Source organism: Tarenaya hassleriana, unplaced genomic scaffold (genome assembly GCF_000463585.1).
Source record: "Tarenaya hassleriana unplaced genomic scaffold, ASM46358v1 Cleome2, whole genome shotgun sequence".
NCBI lineage: Eukaryota > Viridiplantae > Streptophyta > Magnoliopsida > Brassicales > Cleomaceae > Tarenaya > Tarenaya hassleriana.
Genome location: NW_010965372.1, coordinates 181,043 through 194,568, shown reverse-complemented (window position 1 = coordinate 194,568; position 13,526 = coordinate 181,043). Strand labels below are relative to the sequence as shown.

Sequence of the window (13,526 nt, the reverse complement as noted above, 5' to 3'; positions counted from 1 at the left end):
ACCCCCCCCCCCCCTCTTCCGCCTCGATGTGCTTCAGATTGTGTTTATCATTTGTACAGTTTCTATGTTTATGTTTGTGAACTTGTATGATCTGTGTAGGAGTAAGTTCACATTCGAGAGCTTTATTATAGAATCTAAGCCCATGGGTTTTGCTGAAAATTATTACCAAGTGCTGGAGAGTGTTCGAACTTAGATTTTTGGACTTCAAGTTTAGAAATATTTTGATCTTGCCGGTTGATGTTATTGGTTTCGAAAGCTTGTTCATGGAATCTGAGTCGTGGGTCCGTGAGGAGTGTTTGCACATAGAATTTTTGGACATCCAACCAAGTTACCAAAGGTTTTGATTTTCGGATTTATGTTCTTGTTGTTGTTTTTGTGAAGGGGACAAGAATGGCGACTCCTGTTGATCCACCAAATGGGATTAGGAACCAAGGGAAGCATTACTTCTCAATGTGGCAAACCCTGTTCGAGATCGACATGAAATATTTGCCCATCAAGCCGATAGGCCGTGGGGCTTACGGTATAGTCTGCTCTTCGGTTAATACCGAAACCAACCAGAAGGTAGCGATCAAGAAGATACACAACGTGTTTGAGAACCGGATTGATGCTCTCAGGACACTGAGAGAGCTCAAGCTTTTACGGCATCTTAGGCACGAGAATGTGATTGGTCTGAAAGATGTGATGATGCCTATTCATAGGAGAAGCTTCAAGGACGTGTATTTGGTTTATGAGCTCATGGATACCGATCTCCACCAGATTATCAAGTCATCTCAGATGCTTACCAACGATCACTGCCAGTACTTCTTGTTCCAGGTATGTGATCCGTTGGATGATGTCGGTCCATGTAATCTTGCTAACTATTTCTCCTTTTCATGATCTCTCTGGCTTCCGTAGTTCGTTTTCAATTGCTTGAACTGAAAAATGCTTAGTTGGGTATCTTTGGGGCTTTGCTTCCTTCCATATTTTGTTTTTTCTCATTGTCAATACAACAACTGAAGAAATTAGAAGGCTAGTTCTTAATGTATGCTACACTAATTCCTTTTGTATAAGTGATGAGATTCCATTGATATAGAGCAAATTCCAATAGATTTTGATTTGATATTGTTGGTTTTAGCTGTGCATATCTACTCTCAACTTTGGTTTACTCGTTCTGTTCTTTTTGCTGTAGTTGCTTCGAGGGCTCAAATATATTCACTCGGCCAACATTCTCCACCGAGACTTGAAGCCCGGTAACCTACTTGTCAACGCAAACTGCGACTTAAAAATATGTGATTTCGGGCTTGCACGCACAAGCAACACCAAAGGTCAGTTCATGACGGAATACGTTGTCACTCGCTGGTACCGAGCTCCCGAGCTTCTCCTCTGCTGCGACAACTACGGAACCTCCATTGATGTCTGGTCCGTTGGATGCATTTTCGCTGAGCTTCTTGGAAGGAAACCTGTTTTCCCGGGTACAGAGTGTCTTAATCAGCTTAAACTAATTATCAACATCCTCGGCAGCCAAAGAGAGGAAGATCTTGAATTCATAGACAACCCGAAAGCAAAAAGGTACATCAAATCGCTCCCGTATTCTCCAGGCGTGTCTTTTTCCCGTCTTTACCCCGGTGCACATGTTTTGGCCATCGACCTGCTTCAAAAGATGCTTGTTTTCGACCCGACAAAGCGGATTAGTGTCACTGAAGCACTTCAACACCCTTACATGGCACCTCTATACGATCCAAACGCCAATCCTCCGGCTCAAGTCCCTATTGATCTTGATATAGACGAGGATTTGGGCGAAGAGACGATAAGAGAGATGATGTGGAAGGAGATGTTTCATTACCATCCAGAAGCTGCGACCATAAACACCGATCTCTGAGACCGTTTTACCCAATCCTTCTCCGGTAACCACACGTCTTCTTCTACGTTTTTTTCCGTCTCTGCATCTCTTTGTATTTCTGGTTTTCGTGTGCTGTTGAAACCGATGTCTGTAACATAGTGTGAGTTCCTCACGGTGTACATAAAGCCTCTGTTCTCCTGCATGTACCTTTCAGAGCTGTAGAATTCTCCCTCGTTGTAAACTAAGGCTAAGCCCCCTTTGCCACGCTCTGTTGCCTGTTCTCTCGTATGCATGTTTTTTTTTTCCTCTTTCTTTATGCAGAACAAATACACACGACGACATTAGATTCAACTCTCAATTTAGAATGTTTCTCAAATATCAGAAACTTTCTATTTGGAGAGCGATGCAACCGAGTGAGTACATCATGTTTCCAACATGTAAACCTCGTTTTGTACAACATCAACAAAACCGATATCGCCTTGATACCAAATTTATTTGGTATCAAATGATTCAATTAGTCGTCTCCACTCGTTCCAATCTTCAGTTAGTTCTTTCGAAATTTGTGACAATTCCAAATTATTTCTAATATCTTAATCTACCTCTCCTTTTTCTCTTTACCTCATTGTTATACTCTTCACTTTTCTATATCGACCCAAGTTATACATAAGAGTGTCAATCGGGCCGGTCCGAACTCATGGTCTGAAAGTTTTGGGTTCGGGTTCAGATTCGGATTGACCCAATTTTTTTTTTTCGGACCTATGTAACTAAACTTGAAACCTGACCCTATATATTTCGGGTTCAGATCAGGTCAGGCTGGGTTAGACCAGCCCGCGTAATTTCCTTTGTAAATGTCATTTTTTTCCTTTTTTAAAAAAATATCGGGCTTTCGTATTGGTCTAAATCGAGTCCGAAACCCGAATTTACCCCGTCCGAATGCCCAAATTTTTTCGGACCAAAAAATTTAGACCCGAATCCCGCTAATTTTTAGACTGGGTTGGGATAGACTTGCCTCAAACCTAAATTGACACCCCTAGTTATACATATCCAAAACATTTTAAACGTCTTTCTCGTAATTTATCTTCTTCACCAGTTATCCCTATTTTCTCTCTGATAGTCTCATTTGTAATTATATCCATCATTTTATTTCCGCACATCCATCGCAACATCATAATCTCGCTCATACTCATTTGAGACATATGATTTTCTTTCGCCATATGATATTCACTATAATACATCAATTTTTAGAGATGATTTAAAATATTTTTTTTAACATTTGTCATGCTATTATAATATTCATAATAATTTATTAAAAAAAATTAATAATTCTCTCGATTCTATGATTTGATATTGAAAATTATTTTCTATTTATAAAATAAAAATTGCAGTGCTATTAAAATATTTTAATATTTGAAATATTAATTAAACAAATTTAAAATTTAAAATTTATTTTATATATTTTTCAAAAAATTGAGCTATTTATTTTATATAGGATATTTTTAATAATAATTAGGAAAAAAGTGATGTAAATGTCAAAGTAAAATAAGAAACAAAAATAAAAAGAAAAAGCAAAAAGAAAAAGGAAGGGACGCGGCACAATTCCCCGTGCGAGTTCCTTCCTCCCTGGCGCCTCCAACTGCTTCTCCTTCCCCAGTCTCTCTCTCTCAGATCGGTTCCGGTCGACGGCCATTGTCACCGCCTCAGTCGCATCTCCGAATCTATCATCGTCGGTCACATCGTTTCGATCCCGTGGAATCCAAGTCGGTGTGGTGAGTCCTCGTGTTTTTCTTCCCGATCTTCAGGGCTTTAACCCGAGACTTCAGCCATGATTGGGGATGACTTTCCGATGTTTTCCATCGGATAATGCATTTTCCAATTCCCTGAGATTTTGACGAAGAGATTGGAATCCTAGGTCGATGTTGTATGTTATTGCATCATTTCTGTGAATTAATTCTGTATCATATACAGTACTGGGGAGGGGGATTATGTGAGTATTTCTGTGTTTCTCCTTCTGTTGGATGAATTTCTCTGTCTTGTTGTTGCTTGGTTTTGGAGGTTGTTTTTTCCTTCGGATGTCCTTGGTGGTTAAATTAATTTCCATTACCAGTCACTTCCAGGAGTAGCAAATTCTCATGATTTTCTTTCTACTCTGATCTCATTTTCAGGAGTAGAATTGTAAGATAGCGGCTGTTATTACGCCGAGGTGTAAAGTCCCGGAGCTTGTGTAAGGCAGTGTTTGAGCTCCTGATAAGACCCATATTTTTATGTACAATTATGGGTTCAGTTTGCTGTGTAGCTGCGAGGGATGGTAATGTTACCAATGTTCATGGTGGTGGAGCTCTCCATCGAAATTCAGCACGCTCACCTACATGGAGTTTTCGACGGGACAATAGGAGGCGTGTGGCTGATGAGCTTGAGGGTTCTCCTTTCGATAATACGTATGTCGACAGACAGGGTATTAACATGGATAAATTGTCCTTAGGTTCTGAAAGAGGAGCTCTATCTGAAGGAGATAGCCCTCCTGGGCATCTCAGAACTCCCACCTCTCACAAGTCAGCACCTCCTCACACTGAACTGGATACAAATATCATGATTCCTTCACCTTCAGGTAGTTCTTTCTAGCACTATTGTATTGAGCTTTTAGGTAAATGCAATTGCTGTCGTGGATTATTGAATCTTTTCTGTTCTCTGATGTACTTCTTTGTGTGACAGACTTATCCTTGACAAGTCATGGCCCCGCTGAGGTGAGAATAGCTATGTGGCTTTCGTTTGATTCCAAGAGTTCTTTGTTCCTTTCACATAGTTCATCCCGAGGGGCACTACTTTCTCCCTTCCATTCCATGGCATCTTACGTCCATTTCGGATCTTCCATCTTTCAGGTTAAGAATTTAGCTGATTCGCCAAATATTGTTCCATCAACTCTGCCAAAGCCTTCATTCTTTACACCTTCTTTGACCACTTCAGTCTGTGATCATTCATCGGCTCACTCACATTTGCTTCCTCCCAAAACAACTCCATCCAGACAAGCTCGACGATCACCTGGGCATCAGTTGTTTAGGCAGGTTTCCGATATTCAAATCTTGGGATTGAAATCCACAAATAACTACTCAATTTCTGAAGGAAGATCATCCTTTGTACTTTCCAACTGCAGCAATGATTTTGCCACTGGATCTCATTATGCTTCTTCTGAAGGTAGCTGGTCCATGAACGCCTTTCATGAGCTCATGGCATCTTCCCAAAGAGAGAGATGGTCCTTTGATAACGAACACCTGGGCTCTAGCCGAATAAAACTTAGTGGGTGTAGCAGCAGATTTTCGTACTCTCCTTCTGTCGATCGTGAGACTTGTAGGGCTTGCGCAAGGCTATTGACCGAGAGGTCTTCTATTTCAAATTACGAACTCCCAATAGCTTCTGTTCTGGCATGTGGGCATGTGTACCATGCGGAGTGCTTAGAGATCATGACCACTGAGATGGAAAAGTACGATCCGGCCTGTCCCATATGCACAGTCGGGGAGAAACAGGTTGCTAAAATGTCAAAGAAAGCCCTAAAGGCTCAGGCTGAATTGAAAGCAAAGCACTACAGAAGATACAAAAGACGTGTCGTAGATAGTTATGTTGATGGGGAAAGTGACGATTTCGTGTACCAGAAGATGGGAAACCGAGATGGAAAAGCTCTGAAGATGGATCCTAGTTCCAGTACCATAGGCTCATTGAAGCCGTTCTTGAAATGGCAATTTGGTTCTATAGGCTCTAAGTTGAGTAAGCCCTTATTCAAGGATTCTGCATCAAAGAAGAAGGGGTTTTGGTCTAGGCATCGGAAAGAGTAAAAAACACTATCAATTATTCAGGTACAAAAAACCATACGCCTTGTTACTATCTGTCAATAGGGGTATCCATTTTAGGTTTGGTTATATTCGGGTCTTGATTATTTCGGTTTTAGAAAAAAATCTACTCATTCGGTTTTTATATTGAATTAGGTTTGGATTGTTTTGGGTTATTTTTTTTATGAAATACTCATTTTCAAAGAAATGTTCTGTTTTCCAGATATTTTTTACAATTCGCTATGGTTCGGTTGGGTTTAATTTTTTTGGTTTTCAATAAATCATAACCATTCGGGTTTTTTTTTATTATCAAATTCGGATCGGTTCAGTAATTTGGTTATTATTAACCAAATTTGGAAACCCCTAGTCATTATTGTTCCTCAATTGGCAACCAAATTTTGATTTCTTAACCTGAAATTCCTCCACTTTTTCCAGTTTTCAGGGCTTTAACCCGAGACTTCAGCCATGATTGGGGATGACTGTTAACGAGAGAGTGAAACCCCTCGATGTGGTTCAATGGTATAGTGATCCGCATCCGAAACAGCAGTTTTTTTTTAATATTATGGTCTGCTTAGGATCGGATCGAAAGGGGGGGGGGTTAGAGGGAGGTGACAGTAGATTTAGTGAAGGGAATATCGGTTTTAGGAAAGTTTGCTAAAGGCAGAGCTTGTCTTAAAACGTTTGTTCAATCCCCCTCATGTTTTCTTTTGCTCGTTTCACACTAAATCTCTTATGTGGGGGTAATTTTACTAATGAAAGAAACGTGGAAGAAGAAATATGGATTGTTGTGGCCTGAGAATCAACATAGGTTCAGGTTGTTGATTAATAATCATCATATATTTTCCAGTGCAATTGATGATCCACAGGAAACATGCTATAAAAATAATATTCAGAAGGCAAGGCCTGGGCTAAAGGATCACTCATCATAAGTGGGATGGATTCAGGTATGCTTTCTGTTTGATTTGCCCGTTCAAATGCCCCTTTCTCTTGTGGCTGGAACTCGAAGGATGTCATCAACTATGTTTGAAGCAATGCGAGTGAAGAATAAAATGGAGAATATTCTCTGATTTGGTACTGGTAAATGCATGACCCTCTTAAGAAAATCGATCCGGGGGTGCTGAATCGATTAGTTCTCTAGGTAATGTGTCGAGACCTGGAGAAGCCATACACTGACGATGGCTTTGGTGATGGCTTTTCCAATTGCAGCTTGAAGAGCTTTGGCATCTATCTTCAACTATGGGACTCTTAGGTGAATTTTCCGATACCAACATGAACTATTAGGGTTGGTGATATCCTTCATGATTTTTAGCATTTCCCATTCTCGTTTAGCCGGTATCGAACTATTAGGGTTGAACACGGATCAAATAATCGTGATTTTGGGGTACCAATCTCGATCCTATGCTTCTCGGGTTTTAGGGTTTGGATCCCGTCATCGTTCTGTTCGAATTTGGTATTCAATTTTCGGATGCTTGTGAAATACTCCAAAAATCAAGTACTGCAGATTATCCAACTGAGAAGGCGAGGTGTGGTTCGACGATATGAAGAATGATGCGAAAGGGGCGAGCCTCGCCTTGTGAGATCGTGAGGAAAGAGGTGAAGAGGTCAAGGAAAGCGAGACTCAGAGAGAGAAAACACGTACCCAAAGAGCACGCGGCATATTGACGAGTGCAGAGTCGAAGCGAGTGGTGAGGCGAGTAGCAATGGGTTGGAGACGTGACGAGCGACTGATCTTGCCTCCTCGCGTTGCCTTGAGCCTTCCGGTTTTTCCTTGAAATGACGAAAATCCTAGAAAACGGTAAAATACCCAATTTAAAATCCTTTCATCGCTTCTCTCGAGTTTAAATCTGAAGATCAAATTCTTGCTGTAGTTAGACCCACAATCACAAATTTTCATTCTCCAACTCCCAGTATCAACGTTTGCTATGAACTATGACGAGTACTTGGCAGTTATGGGTCTTGGACGTAGAAAGATTAGGGAATTTTATTTGTCTAGGGGTAAGACGAACATCAACAATAAAGTCCTCTCCTTTTTTAGTTTCATCTTCTTTATAGCATATTGCAATTTGAAATAAGAAACAGCGGGAAGTGAGAGAATTGGGGAAATCTTCCCGAATTTTCTCATTAAACTGAAGAATAAGAAAGTTTATATTTTCTTCTGTCAATAAACCGAAAATAACAAAGTTTTAACCAACTCAATAAACCAAAATACAAAGGAAACAAAACCAACCCAAATGTCTGAGTGTCCTATATGCAGCCTGCAACAATCAAGATTTGAGATGGCTTATGTTCCATTGTCGAGATGTCTGTTTAAAGCCATAGAAAGATCATCAAAGTTTACAAACCTTATCAGAAGATACACCCTCCCCTTAAATGTTGAGTACCCTATAGACAACATCATGTAAATCTCTTCTAAAGGATCTTCATTTAAGAAAGCGTTTGAAACATCCATTAGGTACTAGAAGATCAGTTTTCAAAAGTAGCTAAGACAAATAAAACTCACATAGTCAAGGTCCCACCAATCGTTTTACCAAATTATTTGGATTATATTTAATTTTGAAAACTCACTTACAACCAATGGATTTCTTACAAACATGCGAAGAACACATAGTCAAGGTTTTTATTCGATCTAGATCCTTTAACTCAAAAGACTTGACCTTTTTCCAATAAACAATTTTTGCAACTTGGGTATATGTTTTGGTTTATGTATGTAGTGTAATGAAAGGACATTTTCTACAGGTAGGTTGTAAAGTATTATAAGATTTATAAGCAGATAAAAGATATGGTGTTTTTGGTATTTGTGATAGTGGTGAGTGATGATGAAAGATAACAATGGGGATCTGGAATGTATGATGGTAGTTTAACATGATGTTGAGGTACAATAGACACATGATGAGAAATAATAGAGACTGAAAAACAAGGGAAGACACAAGATCAGAAACCACAGTAGAATCAGAAGAAGATGTGAGTTCAAGACCTAAATCATATTCGTGCCTAAAATATCATCTAGAACCTGAAATTGTACAGAATGCAGGGTAGAATGCATCTAAAACTATAAGAAAATATCATTATAAGGACATTGAGTAGGAGAAAAAAACCCAACAAATCCAGGAGTGGAATATTGTCTTAAAAAAAAAATTTGTTTTATGAAATACAACATTTCTAGAGACCAAGATCTTATTTGATGTAAGATCTAACGCCCTGTTTCACTATGATACCTCAAGAAGACATCAAGTTTAGCTCTAGGAGAGAATTTATGTCGATCATTTACAAGTATTGAAACATAACAAAGGCACCCAAAATTTTCAAATGAGAATAATTTTGCTTGGTTTTATAAGGGGTTATATTAATGAGGTAAACAGATATAAGAATACATTCACTCCAAAAATGTAATCAGACATTTGATTGAAAAAGAATGGCATGTGCAACATTGAGAATGTGTTGATATTTGCGATCAACCAAAATGTTTTGTTGAAAAGTATAAGGGTAAGAACGAAAATGAAGAATACCTTTTTTGGTTAAAAGATCAATGAGGTTCAATTCAGGGGCATTATCGGTTTCAACTTATTTAATTTGTGCCTCAAACTGTGTTTAACAAAACAATGAACTCGTGGAGCTTAAATTGTACATCACTCTTATTTACTAACTTATAAACTCAAACCATACGAGTACAATTATCAACGATCGTGAAAAAATATCTATAATCCGGAATGATAAGAACATGAAAAAGACCTCAAACATTGAGATGTAGAAGCTCAATGGCCCTAGAAGAAATATGACTTGGAACTGGATAGGATAAACAATTTTGTTTTGTAATAGGGCAAATAGAACAAGGTGTTAGTGTTTGTGTTTGTATCAAGGTCCGAAAAAAATGGGGAAGCTGGACAAAATTCATATGGGTTTGGTTCAATCAAAACCAGGAAAAGATTTATGGTTATTGAAGAACTAATATTAAAAAGTAGTTATTGTCTTTCCGTTTTTTTGTAAATTAAAAACCACAGTAAAAATGAATAGAGAGAGACACTCTTTGAGAGGAATTAAGAGGGAAGTAACACGACCAAGACGTTAGTGCCAAATATCAACAGAAGATGTAGTCAGGACATTATAGAGTGGAAGATGTAAGGGTGGAGGAGATGATTTCTTGGAGAGTATCATGTCCAAGATGATTTCGAACTTAGGAAAGTGTAATGACATCAAATTTGTTTCACAACTAAACTAAAACCTTTTCACACTTGCAAGTATTCTTTCATACCACCATGAATCATAACAACATTATTACACACAAAAGCATATTACAAATATTGACTCACTTACCACCTATACATACCCTCATATACAAATATATGTGACTAGACTATATACCTACACCTTCAGAAATCTAACCTTATATGCCACAGAGATGTTACACATATCACATCATATATTCCCCAACCTATACAAATGAAAAATGCGGTTTCTTGCGTGTCAAGAATCATGTTTCTGTTCCAGCAATACCTCCAGTTCTTGGACTGTGAAGCCAAAGACTGTAAATGCGTTTGGTTTTATTCAGACAACGAAGTCATGTAAGTGATGAGGATTGGAAAACCTGTTGTAATCATCGAGATTGAATCCGTGATAGTTTGTCAGAGTTTCGTACTCTACTGATCGGTTCATCTGCTGAGATTCATCTTGTTTCGGATCAGTGAAGACAGTGTTTGTGTCTGCGTATGAATATGAGATGTTGTTCTTGCTGTTCTTGTTGTTGTTGATCCTCTGTTGTGACTGTGAGTCTGTCGTGTGTGAGCTGTCTGCATTGTTCTCTTGACAGAATTTAGGGTTTAACTCGGAATCACCAAACTCTTCTTTGTACATATCTTCAATCATCGGTTTCCAGAGGCGAACTCTCGCGTTTATGAACCAGTTCGCAACCTGGTTTCAGAACCCGAGATGTTTTTCTATGTCATTCAAGCATTAGAACAGATCTACAACTTGGGAGACAAAAAAAAAACCCAAAGATTTAAGTTTTCGGTACCTGGCTTTTCGTCAGACCCGTCTGCTTAGCCAGCATGATCTTCTCTGATTCCTTTGGATATCTGCAGAAATTCAGAAGAACAGATCACCAAAATAAGAGAAACTGGACACAGAAAGCATAACAGACCACAAAGTAAGACTAGCGTTCGATAGATTCAGTGTTGATGTCTGAAAACACTCTTGTTCATCCATACCCAGAAAGTAAGAACTTGATAGAGATTAGATACATAGGCGAAAGAAGTACGATAAGATTTGAAGAACTTACGGGTGAAGGAAATGCTCGAAAAGCCAAGCCCGGAGGATGGAAACAGCGTTTTCGGGAAGGCCTCTTTGGGGTCTCCAAGCTGGTCGGACCATCCCGAGCTGCTGATGCAAAGCCCTTTGCTGTCTTAGCCGCTGATCCAAATACCGAAGACGTGGAATCCGCTCTTCTTTCTCTTCTGAGGAATCTTTCTCGCCGAGTTTCCCTCTGATAATCTGAATCTGGCCCCTGATTGAATCACGCAAGCAACGGAAATGACAAGATATCCTGTTTAAGGCAACCGAAGTGTATGGCTTGGCTGCTCCAAGACCGGCTACCATCTCGAAAGATGAAGCCACGGCTTCCATTTGATGGTAATATTGGTTGTACCTTCTATCCACCTGCATAAAATGTCACCAAATCTTCAGAAATTCCCAACAACAAGAATGCTTTCAAATAATAATCAAAACCCGATCTCACTAATTGAATGAGTATAGGGTAAATCCTAGTGATAACATCGAATTTTTCAGTAACCAGAGAATCCGTTAACAGAAACCAATCCATATAACACATATATACATGTGACTCTGGTGATGAAGCTTTTTACCTCGTCAACCATGGACAGAAGCTTGGTTTTCTTGTCCTGCAGATCATGTCGCTCTAAGGGCGATAACTGTAATGGCTTCCCGTTTGATTCACTCACATTAGAACCGTTTTCTGTATCCTTATAATCACTGAATCCATTAAAGTCTTGACCTTTGTTGTTATTACTGTTCTTGTTCACCTGTTTCAGATCTTTTCTGAGATTAACCACTTCATCAAGCAACTGCTGTGCTGGTTTAAGGTACCGAGAACACATCACACTGCCCATGAATCCCGACGAATCGCACCTATAACCGTTGTAGAATTCGAGGTTGAATCCCGAAGAGGGTATCTGTTCAGATTGCCCTAACATCTCCCTGCTCTTGCAAGACAGTGTTTCCTTAACAGGTATAGAGTGACTCGGACCAAAACTCAACTGGTTCGACATGTTCGGATACTGATACTGAAACGCTGGGACGGCGACTGCATTTGGGATCTGAGTCCCGAGAGTTAGTGACAATCCTTGGCCATGGAAACTGAGATCGCTACTCGAAACAGCGTTTGCGTTTAGACCCTGCAAAGCTGTGACTTCTCCGGTGGGTGGGATAAAGACCATTTCGTTTCGGACACCAGCGTGAGGAATCTCAAGACAGTTACCGCCGCCGGCGACTATGGTGGAGAAAGATCCGGCGGAGGAAGAAGAAGCTTGTTGTTGGTTCAGGTACAAGGGTTCTTGGTACAGAGACTGCATGCCGTCTCTGTTACAGGTTACAGTGCTTGGGTAGTAAACTGCCATGGATAAGCACTCGAAGCTTTTTATTTTCTCTTGCCCTGTTTCAGGAACTGCACGTCTTTGGGTTGTGAGTTCCGAGTGAATTGCAGAATCTTATTACAGCGAGTTTCATCCGATGAAACTTTGTCGGAAAACAAGATCCTGCAGTGGAAGAAGATGAAGTAAGTGAACGGATTGTGGATGAAATATCAGACGAAATTCAGACCATCGGACAAAGTTTTCAAGAAACTGAGATGAATTGTGCATGATATCATCAAGAAAATGAAACCCAATTCAGGAAAGATTTGGAACCCGATCTACGAGACGATTAACAAGAAGGGTGAACAAAAGTAAAATAAATAAAAAAAAACCCTAATCTTCAGAGCAAGAATTTCAGTACGTGGCCAAAAAAAGCAGGAAATAAAGTTTTTATTTTTTGGAAAACCCAGAAAATCAATAAAGTTTTTGATGATTTCATCACCAGAAAATAATTGAAGGATGAGAATTTTTCGAAAAAAAAGCGAAACCCATCAAGAAACACAGCACAGATTAATCATGGCGGGTATCCAGAATCAAGAACATGGAAAAAGAAGAGATGTAAAAAAAAAACTTATACCTGAGAAGAAAAAAATCTTTAAAAAACCCTAAAAAGAGAGAGATTTGGATTGTGGTTGAATCAGGGAACAAGGAAAGGAGAGAGCTTGGAACAGTCGAAGACAAAAAGAGAGGCTCAATCCCAAGAGACGAATAATAATTGCAAAATTATTAATAAAAAAATTTAACCCCCAAGAACTGAACCAACCCATCTTATCATTGGAACATACGCACCAAACCAAAAATTAAAATGAAAAAAAAATGTACATACAACACCAGGGGCAATTGCAAAAATACCCTTAAATGTCGATTTCACTTACAGTCCATACCCTCGCACAGTAAAAAGAAAACGGCAACATCAGATATACCCTTATAAATGTAGAATCTGTTGGGTTTTCCTGGGATCTCAAGAGCGAATCTAATTCCTAAGAGATCAGTTCTAGGGTTTGCGCAGCGGATGAAAAACAAAAATTTTGATGAAACCCTAAAACCTATCATGCATGATCTTGTAGAAACGTTAGAACACTTACCTCAATCGATCCGGGGCCTGTATCAATCGAAGAACACGTCTGATCACTGTAGGCAGGAAGAATACCTTGCCCTCTACACGTATCCACACGGCGAAAAGGATTCCAACAGTTGGAACTTGTCTGCTAGGACTGAAGAACGCTTTCTTCTTTTCGCAAGGGTTTC

The 13,526-nt window shown here is 39.4% G+C and overlaps 3 protein-coding genes across 13 annotated transcripts in view; 2 read left to right on the top strand and 1 right to left on the bottom strand.

Moving 5' to 3' along the window:
- Nucleotides 1-2,107, top strand: part of LOC104811365 (mitogen-activated protein kinase 1) — a 2,690-nt gene extending 583 nt beyond the window's left edge. The window contains exons 2-3 of the mRNA XM_010538034.1: nt 382-813; nt 1,169-2,107. Of these exons, the coding sequence (XP_010536336.1) occupies nt 391-813; nt 1,169-1,858 (1,113 nt within the window). The 5' untranslated portion in view covers nt 382-390 and the 3' untranslated portion in view covers nt 1,859-2,107. The remainder of the gene's footprint in view (nt 1-381; nt 814-1,168) is intronic.
- A 1,278-nt stretch (nt 2,108-3,385) lies between these two features.
- LOC104811364 lies at nt 3,386-7,674 on the top strand. Of its 10 annotated transcripts, none has more exons than XR_771442.2 (8): nt 3,386-3,585; nt 3,982-4,424; nt 4,529-4,560; nt 4,696-5,664; nt 6,073-6,156; nt 6,485-6,581; nt 6,844-6,886; nt 7,139-7,674. XR_771442.2 is itself a non-coding variant. In XM_019202323.1 (6 exons), exons 2-5 carry the CDS (start codon nt 4,091-4,093, stop codon nt 5,641-5,643), a joined length of 1,221 nt encoding a protein of 406 aa, XP_019057868.1. In that variant the 5' UTR covers nt 3,386-3,585; nt 3,982-4,090; the 3' UTR covers nt 5,644-5,664; nt 6,073-6,413. The 10 variants fall into 10 exon arrangements, 2 of the variants coding, with proteins under 2 accessions (XP_019057868.1, XP_010536334.1); XR_002024076.1 differs by having other exon boundaries at nt 6,485-6,714; nt 6,844-6,919; XR_002024075.1 differs by having other exon boundaries at nt 6,504-6,714; nt 6,844-7,674.
- A 2,176-nt stretch (nt 7,675-9,850) lies between these two features.
- On the bottom strand, nt 9,851-12,988 carry LOC104811363 (BEL1-like homeodomain protein 3). 2 transcript variants are annotated; one of them, XM_010538031.1, is made up of 5 exons: nt 12,856-12,988; nt 11,493-12,401; nt 10,910-11,286; nt 10,646-10,706; nt 9,851-10,542 (listed from the first exon to the last, which is right to left on the bottom strand). In XM_010538031.1, the coding sequence occupies exons 2-5, from the start codon at nt 12,261-12,263 to the stop codon at nt 10,180-10,182; spliced, it is 1,572 nt and encodes a 523-aa protein (XP_010536333.1). In that variant the 5' UTR covers nt 12,264-12,401; nt 12,856-12,988; the 3' UTR covers nt 9,851-10,179. The 2 variants fall into 2 exon arrangements, with proteins under 2 accessions (XP_010536333.1, XP_019058041.1); XM_019202496.1 differs by lacking the exon at nt 12,856-12,988 and having other exon boundaries at nt 11,493-12,796.
- Between the last annotated feature and the right edge of the window lie 538 nt (nt 12,989-13,526).

Coding starts and splice junctions, on each gene's coding strand:
- LOC104811364 (XM_010538032.2), top strand. CDS start 4,091: ATGGGTTCAGTTTGCTGTGTAGCTGCGAGGGATGGTAATGTTACCAAT. Junction 4,425..4,528: donor CATGATTCCTTCACCTTCAG/GTAGTTCTTTCT, acceptor TTTGTGTGACAG/ACTTATCCTTGACAAGTCAT. Junction 4,561..4,695: donor CAAGTCATGGCCCCGCTGAG/GTGAGAATAGCT, acceptor TCCATCTTTCAG/GTTAAGAATTTAGCTGATTC.
- LOC104811363 (XM_010538031.1), bottom strand. CDS start 12,263: ATGGCAGTTTACTACCCAAGCACTGTAACCTGTAACAGAGACGGCATG. Junction 11,287..11,492: donor TTCTGTCCATGGTTGACGAG/GTAAAAAGCTTC, acceptor CATTTTATGCAG/GTGGATAGAAGGTACAACCA. Junction 10,543..10,645: donor CGGGTCTGACGAAAAGCCAG/GTACCGAAAACT, acceptor TTCTGAAACCAG/GTTGCGAACTGGTTCATAAA.